Consider the following 8,669-nt stretch of genomic DNA (forward strand, 5'->3'; position numbering starts at 1 on the left):
GTTGAGATCAGGCCAGTCAAGTTCTTCCACAGGAATCTCAACAAAACCATTTCTATATGGACCTCGCTGTATGGCTGGGGGCAATGTTATGCTGAAACAGGAAATCGCCTTCCCCAAACTGTTGCCACAAAGTTGGAAACACAGAATCAGCATAAACAGCAATGTAAAACTGACTACAGTGAACAACAATGAACCTACAGATAAATTTTAAGAATATATAGGCCTATGCGTGTTTCAGCAAGATTGAAAATGGAGTTATGGCACAATTCTATCCCGAATCATAAACAGGTTTTTTTTTTGTTGCTTCCTTTTCAGAAAAACTTCACATTTTAAAATGTAAAAGGGAGAACAACAGCTCTCAGTAATTTTCTCCCTACCAGTTACACTCGAAAGTAGCCCAATGACGTCAGCAATAGACATTTGAGCCAGAAATGAAATGATCCCCTATTTTTTCACACTCTCTTTTTCTTTGTTCCCTGCCAAAAATGCAGACATTAAACTCCCACACTCTCACTGTGATGCAATATGGATCTTCTCTCTGTTCCTCTTGCCCCACTGATCCCCTCTCTCTCACTCTCTGAGCTGTGGGTGGTCAGGGCAGGTGTTTGGCTCTACAACACTCATTCCTCTGTCATCTTGTTCCGGTTATGGTTTCACCCCTGACATTACTTTCTCTTTCACTCAGACAGGGCACAGGTTAAACCCATACATGGGGGTAATAACAGAGGAGGTGAGAGGGGGAGGTGAGACAGAGGTGAATGGCAGAGGGAGGGAAAGAGAAATGGAGAAAATCAGTAAGAAATGAACATCTGAGGGAAAAAAGGATGAGTAGAAGAGAGTGGAGCAGATGGTGACAGAGGAGGCCTAGAAGAGTGAGATACGAGAAGAAAGAGAGACCGGAGAAGACGGGATAAACACGGTTACTCCAGAGGAAGGAGAGAGAGGAGTGAGGACACCCAACACCCACAACCTCAGTGCAGGAGTAACCAGGAAGGGAAGGAGGAATAAAGGACTGAAGGGCATTGAGAGTGGCGATACTTCAAGACAGAACACATCTTCAGTACTGGCGTGTACACTGGATGGTCCCAACTAAATCAGAACTACTCCCAATTTCTTTCAATTTCAGGGGGTAATCCGTCTGTCTGTCTGTCTGTCTGTCTGTCTCTCTCTCACACAAACACACTCCCCTTCAAATTAATCTGAAAGGTCATATTTCTCAATAAGATGTACGTGCGATTGTCACTTATGCACAAGCCAGGGCATGAGTCGCTGGCAGTGGCAACGCTAGACTGACTGCCTGTGCTGTGCAGCTGAAGGAAATGACAATTCAAGCCTTATCCTGCCTGTCATCTCCCGAGGGGACACAGCAACACTTTCTCACTTGGGGGACTAACAACCCCAGAATTTCCTTCAACAAATAATCAAACAATTGCAGACTTTCCTGCACAGACAGTAAGTCAATACAGGCTGTGCCAATTACTTGGTACTGTGTTCACTATAAGTAGGCTATAAGGGCTGCAGTAACCTGAGAATTCCACATTTCAGTCCTTGATTAGCCAGCTGCATTGCTGCAACTGAAATGTCTGTTATAATGAAAATGGTTACTTTCGATGCAAATTAAATGGGAATGTTTACAGCAAATATAGCCTATAGGATATTTTCAGTACACAATTCCCTGTTTAAACCAATAAACATCTAAAAACAAAAACAGCTATTGGAAGTGCTCTATGAAATGTAAATGGCATAATTAATTAGATAGTCTGATGGACTGAAGCAGAATAATTTAAATATGCATTCCATCTTCAGATATAGTGCTAACCATTCACACTTAGCACTCCATGTAAACAGGAAATGACTACTGCTGTAAACTGACACATCTCCATGAACTAGCCTATCTGTTTATCTAGCGACAACAGTTCAAGCAAGCAAATCTAGCTTGCAAAAGTCTTGTGATTTGGTCTTTGTGTGGAAACCACTGTTTATGTGCGCGTTTGTACAGCTGGCAGATCATGTGATCAGTGCCCGACTGTGTGGGTGTGTCTGTATGTGACTGGCAGTACTTGTGTGTGTATGCAGTTGCGTGTCAGTGGGTGTGAGATAGGACAGCTACCGAACAATGAACCCAAGTGAATCATCAGTCTAAACGCTACCTTTCCGCCCTCTGCTACTCTTTTCCCGCATCACAGAATTTCAGCATGAAACTCACTGTGACATATATTGGAGACATTGTGAGAAGGGACAGTGAAAGAAGTTGGTTGTCCCCACAGCAGCTGCTATCCTTGATTGCGTACACACACACACACACACACATACGCACCTCCTAGTATTCTCAAGTTTGTAGGTATTTCTTCTATCAAGCAAACCACACAGGGGATAATAATCTGCATTTCTTACTTATGAGTGTAGTTTAAATTACTCTGCCCCCAACCGCCTATTCATACAAGCTGCACTACATTTCCCAAAGTACATGGACATCCATTCTAATTAGTGGTTTTGTCTATTTCAGCCACATCCATTGCTAACAGCTGCACAAAATCAAGCATACAGCTATGCAATCTCCATTGACAAACATCGGCAGGAGAACGAGTCGTACTGAAGAGCTCAGTGACTTTCTACGTGGCACTGTCATAGGATGCCACCTTTCCAACAAGTCAGTTCATCAAATCACTACCCTGCTAGAGCTGCCCTAGTCAACTGTAAGTGCTGTTATTGTAAAGTGGACATATATAGGTGCAACAACAGCTCAGTTGTGAAGCAGTAGGCCACACAAACCTACAGAAGGGGACCGCAGAGCGCATGGCACATAAAAATCACCCGTTCTCGGTTGCAACACTCACTACAAAGTCCAACCTACCTCTGGAAACAATGTCAGCACAAGAACTGTTCATCAAGAGCTTCATAAAATGGGTTTCCATGGCTGAGCAGCTGTACACAAGCCTAAGATCACCGTGGGCAATGCTAAGCATCGGCTGAAGTGGTGTAAAGCACACCGCCATTGGACCCTAAAGAGGTGGTTCTCTGGAGTGATGAAACACGCTTCACTATCTGGCAGTCTGACAAATGAATCTAGGTTTGGCAGAATGCATAGTGTCAACTGTACTGGCCCGGACAGTGCCAACTCTAAGGTCTGGTGGAGGAGGAATAATGGTCTGGGGCTGTTTTTCATGGTTTGGGTAGGGCCCCTTAGTTCCAGTCAAGGGAAATCTTATTGCTACAGCATACAATGACATTCTAGAGAATTGTGCGCTTCCAACTTTGTAGCAACACTTTTGGGAAGACACTTTCCTGTTTCTGCATGGAAATGCCCCTGTACACAAAGCAAGGTCCATAAAGAACTGGTTTGCTGAGTTTGGTAGAGAAGAACTTGACTGGCCTACACAGAGCCTAGACTTCTACCCCATCGAACACCATTGGGATGAACTGGAATTCAGACTGTGAGCCAGGCCTTACGCTTAACCTTACCAATGCTCTTGCGGCTAAATGGAAGAAATCCCCGCAGCCATGTTCCAAAATCTACTGGAAGCCTTCCCAGAAGAGTAAAGGCTGTTACAGCAGCAAAGGGGGGTCCAACTCCAAATTAATACCCATGGTTTTGGAATGAGATGTTCAACAAGTACAAATGGGTGTGAGGTTCAGGTGTGCTACATTTCCAAAAATATGTGGACATCTATACAAACAAAAAAATGGATGTTATACCTTTGCTTTTATACTATCAAATGAAGAATTTACGTGACATAGCCTAGTAATTATGGAGTTGAGCTTTATAACAAAATGTTGAGGTCTAATGTCCTACAATAAGGCTGTTGTATTCTTAAGCCTAACTTAAGGCACTTAACCTGCACTTAGCCTAGTTCTATAGCATATACCCAGATGCATGAACGTATTCAAACTAAATGCCCTGGATAATGGCCAGTGGTAAAATAAATTTACAGTGTAAATTTAATGGTAAGCGGAAAGATGGCAATGCCAATAGCACAATGGAATGGTTGGTCCTTGTTACATTGGAGTGGAGTTTTTCCTCTGGCTGTTTTTCTTCACTATTTTTCCTAGTCAGGACCTGAATACCCTGTCACTGTGCCTCCACGTCTCGGTTTGCCATTACAACTAGCTACCGAAGCCCCAGCTGAAACTGTGAATAGAGAAAGAGGTTTTTAGGCTTTTAGCCACTGAGGATGACTCAAGGACTGTGCATAAAATTAGCTACAATTAGGATGCAATTATCTGCATGGGATATTCTGTAGCTTCTTAAGTGTTGTGTCACTGAATTCTGAATGCTAAGTGGAAACGGCTGCTTGCCAAATGAAGGGGTTGCACTTTTTTAATATTAAAGGGAGCTAGCTAAAGGCTCACTAAATTACCCATCACAAGGCAACTCCTACCCACATGTGGCGGGTGTTAATTTCAAGCCATGTACTAGTGATTCTGACTAGTTTCCCTCTCAGCACTGCTTTCTATCTAAGAGGTTGGCTGTCAGCCATAAACTATGACAAAAACTGACAAAGCAAGTGAGCAGAGCTACAATTTTTCCTCTACAGACTGTAGCTCTTATAATGCACCTGTTTGTGCCTGTGAGGAGTGATTATTCTTCTTTAATCATAACGTAAGAGATTGCACACAACTCAGAGACCGGTGTTCAATTAATGTAGCCTATTCAATTAATTTACCCTGCCATAACTGGTTCCTGTAATTTGTGATTTACATACTGACCCTGGAAAGGAAGTGCTAAGTTTCACGTTATTTGCAGTAACTTGCCAGATCAACAAATATACAACATTTCAAAATTGCTGTCAGGTGAAATAAGACTAGATCAGTAAACTTGCAATCAGATATTCTGAATTAGTAGAATATTTACCAAAGGTAATCACATTATTAGTCAGGACAGGTAAACCGCCATGTTTATGACTCTGCAGATGGCTATGATCCAAAAAATTCAGCTAATGGAAGTGCTTTAGCTGATAACTTCAAAACTAAATCATTATGTGACTCCTCGTTAATTATTTAACCACTATAATTACAAAATACACGTAGAAAATAAAATATGGCATGCCATATTACTGAAACGCGAGGGTTGGGTTCCACGAACGCAATTGCCTTGTTGAACTCATTAGTTCGAATGAACACCTGTCTTTCAAAATGGAGTACTGACTTTAACGTTAGCCTGCTAAAATACAGTAGCCAGCTAGCTGCTGTTAAATAGACGCCCAGAATAGGCCCGGTTACAGCGATTTACACAAATACAAAGTTTCACTGCCCCAGCAAAACAATTTATATCCTCTGTATGGTCAGTATTAATAGAATTGGAGACAAAAAGTTAATAAGCGAGGACTTTAAATGATATTACAAACGCAATTGACTGGCCGAACAGCAAATCCAGTCTCGCGAACTAGAGGCTGAGATAGAAAACTTAACTTTACACTGTAATTCAGATTATAAAGCAACTGGTTAACCAAATGGTCAGCCATTTCCTTTACGTTATAGCTGCAAAGTAAACAATAAATTAGCTAACAAGAGAACTATTTAGTTAGCAATAACAACTTGACTAGCTAGCTAGCATTAAAGCGCAAAAGTGTAAGTGTGAGCATTACACTTGTAGCTAGCTAACAACCGATGCAACTACCTAGCTAATCTATACTGTGTTACCTGGTTAGCCAGCCCATGCTAAGTTCAGCCAACGAATAATATTCATACACCCTTAACTGTTTTCTGTTTTATCTAGCTATAGATAATGCATAATAAAATAAGGCTTGCTAGAAACAATACTGTGACGCCCATGATTATTTGAATTTCACACTTGTTAGCCAGCTAATAAACACAGTTCAGACCTACTGAATATTTAGCTAGCAACTTGCTAATGTTACACATCTTCATCACACTAGCTTACAAAATTATAGTCGATTCCACTTACCCGCAAAGCTGCCAGGTCGATTTCATCCAAGCTTCTCGTTGGTGCACTTTCAGACATTTTCGCTCAAACTTCAGCCACACTTGACCGTAAAGTAAACAAGTACTCAGTGCAATGGATAGTCCACTTTGGTAGGAGAAAGTCTTAATTCAAAACAGAACTCATGTAGCTAGCATTAGCCAAGTTAGCATTAGACTGGGTACCGAAATGAAATAACGTTAGCTATATAACATTAACCTACGCAAGTTGGCTACTTAACTAGCCAAGTTAGCGAGCTAGCTAGTACATGTCGGCTAGCTACCGCAGAGTAGCCAGTTCCCGACCTGACACTGAGACTGAAAACAAAATAGGTTGCTGTATTTTGGACAGTGTATCCCCGCCTCACTGCGGAAAAGCTTGGGGGAATTTGCTGGCTGCTTTCAAAGCTAGCCAACGTTAGACTAGTTACCAAGCAAACGTCACTGTCAGTCAGGGAAAACCGCAACAATTAAAATCATCAAAGTTGCGTCGCACCACCGACTACACCGAGCAAAGAACCCTACGGTGGCACAGGCGATAGCATGGTCGTCGCTGTATTTCCATTCTGTGTTCCTTTCCACAACACTGCGGTGCGGAAGATTGCTACATAACTAGATGGTTCACACCCAACACATACAAGGAAAACGGGAAATAGCCCAGGCAATCCAATATTAATTAGACGCTACTAATACAACCTACTAGACTTACTAACTGCTTGTAAAGGCAGCACGAGACCACTGGGTAAAATGAACTGCACTACACCATGATCATCTGGCATTACTATTATATCCCGTCCATAAACACCTACTGTATAGCCACGCATTTAATATGTTAAAATATTAAGCTACTTAAACGTTGGCTATTTGCCTGTAGCCTAATTAAGAGAACATATTTTAAAAGATGGCAAGTCTGGTTGTATTTATCCAAACCTAATTTAAAAAATTAAAAAAATTATAATAAAAAAAACTGTTGTGTTAGGGTATAGGCTGCTATCTGCATCCAATTTTTCTTTCTACTGTTCTAATTTTCTAGGAAACGACATTCTATGGCCTGTCCAATGCCAACGTGTTCACCAGAAAAAGCTCAACTGACGTTTAATAAGGTAAGCTAATGTTACACTACATCCAATTTTCACAATTTTTTCTTAAGACCTGAACTTCGATTCATTGGGCTACTGTTTCCAGCGCATCTAATCAACGCATGGTCATTGGTCATTCTAGGAAAATTAAAATCAGTAGCCTATACTGTCTATTTTTAGATAGATACGTTACCAAACCATAAACACAGGGATGGTGCTTCGCATCCTAAATATCCTAACGTTTCTTAGATTTGACATTCATTCATTTAAAAATGCCAAGCCTTGCTGAATTCCTTGCATTTTCCTGTTCCCCAATGCGTCTGCTGTTGCGAGCCAACTTTTTCAGCCTTGTTTTGGTTCCTCCTTCCCCTCCTCTACAGTATGTGCAGTCTCTTGTTATGACGTATCTCGTCCGCAGGCAGGCAACACGTTTCAGAACAATTTTTCTCTCGTCTGGCTTTAAAAAGCTACTCTGACTCAACTGTTATTGCTCTCTATTTTCAAGGTACTTAACCACCCTGCATTGCTTCAGTGTATATCCAGCTGTATAAATGGGCGCAATGTAAATGCTGTGTAGAATGTTGTGTAAGTCACTCTGGATAAGAGCGTCTGCTAAATGCATGTAATGTAATGTAATCTGTATGTTCAGTTTTCTATCCATGTGCATGGCAAAGATTTTAAGGTCAGTCATTCTGGGCCCAGCATATACTCGTGCATTGTAACTTAACTGTAATAACCAGATGACAGACAACAGCTAACAGCTATTCACACATCTTTCATTAATATCATTGTTAGTTATCTGTCTCATTCAGAGCTTTAGAATAACTTATTATCAAAATATAAAAGAAAATTTCTGAAAACAATCCATTTTAATTCAGCATGTAATAAATACATTCAAATAATAATAAAAAAATTCTAAACTATATTGATCAATTTTAGCCAGGATCATGGTGCAGCAATGCACAATTGACCATCCCCCAAGGAGGGAGGGTGCAAGTAGGCTGGATATTCCCCCACCTTGCAATGAATTTAATTGAGTCATTTTGCCTAATGGAGTAAACTACCGAAACAAGAAATTCAAATTCTACATGCTTTGGGAGGGATCCACAGGGAGTTTTTCCTTGCCACTGTTGCAACCCTGGCCTAAACTGCTCCTGTGGCGGTTTAGGTGAAGGTCATCTGTGGCCAGGTTTATCTGTGAAGCGTATTGCGACAATTGTTGTGAAATGTGCTATATAAATACATTTTGATTGATTGATTGATTGATTGAGGGATGGATGTGTGTCGTGTAACTCCAAGGGCAACATGTATTTTCACACACTCCTTTCCCTCGCCCCCTGTTAAAAACAGCAAGGACTATTCTGGACCAATAACAACAGTGTTACAGAAATAACAATTCAGTTGGCTGCTATAGACAGGGAGAGGGATAAAAGACAATGATTACTGTCCCACTGCAGTTTTCCCATGTTGATCCCGCTTTTACACCCTCCTGTCTTTTGTCCTCTTTCCTCCTTTCCTCCCTGTGCCCGTAATAGCCCCACTGTTTCCTTCAACACATGATCCTTCCTTCCTTCGCTCCCCGCGCTTACCTCGTATCCTCTATCCTCTTGACTCTCTCACTGTTTTACTATTGCCTATCCCAACATCAATCACTATTTACTCTCGTGGCAT

General features: G+C 41.3%; 1 protein-coding gene across 5 annotated transcripts in view; it reads right to left on the bottom strand.

Moving 5' to 3' along the window:
* LOC135251471 (misshapen-like kinase 1) overlaps positions 1 to 7,322 on the bottom strand; it is a 31,976-nt gene extending 24,654 nt beyond the window's left edge. For 4 of the 5 annotated variants that reach the window (XM_064328960.1, XM_064328964.1, XM_064328963.1 and 1 more), the window contains exon 1: positions 5,906 to 7,321. In XM_064328960.1, coding sequence (XP_064185030.1) covers positions 5,906 to 5,962 — 57 coding nt within the window. In that variant the 5' untranslated portion in view covers positions 5,963 to 7,321. Of the gene's footprint in view, positions 1 to 5,905 lie in introns of all 5 variants that reach the window. The other variant, XM_064328958.1, reaches the window with a different exon arrangement.
* Between the last annotated feature and the right edge of the window lie 1,347 nt (positions 7,323 to 8,669).

Source organism: Anguilla rostrata, chromosome 3 (assembly GCF_018555375.3).
Source record: "Anguilla rostrata isolate EN2019 chromosome 3, ASM1855537v3, whole genome shotgun sequence".
NCBI classification, from domain to species: domain Eukaryota; kingdom Metazoa; phylum Chordata; class Actinopteri; order Anguilliformes; family Anguillidae; genus Anguilla; species Anguilla rostrata.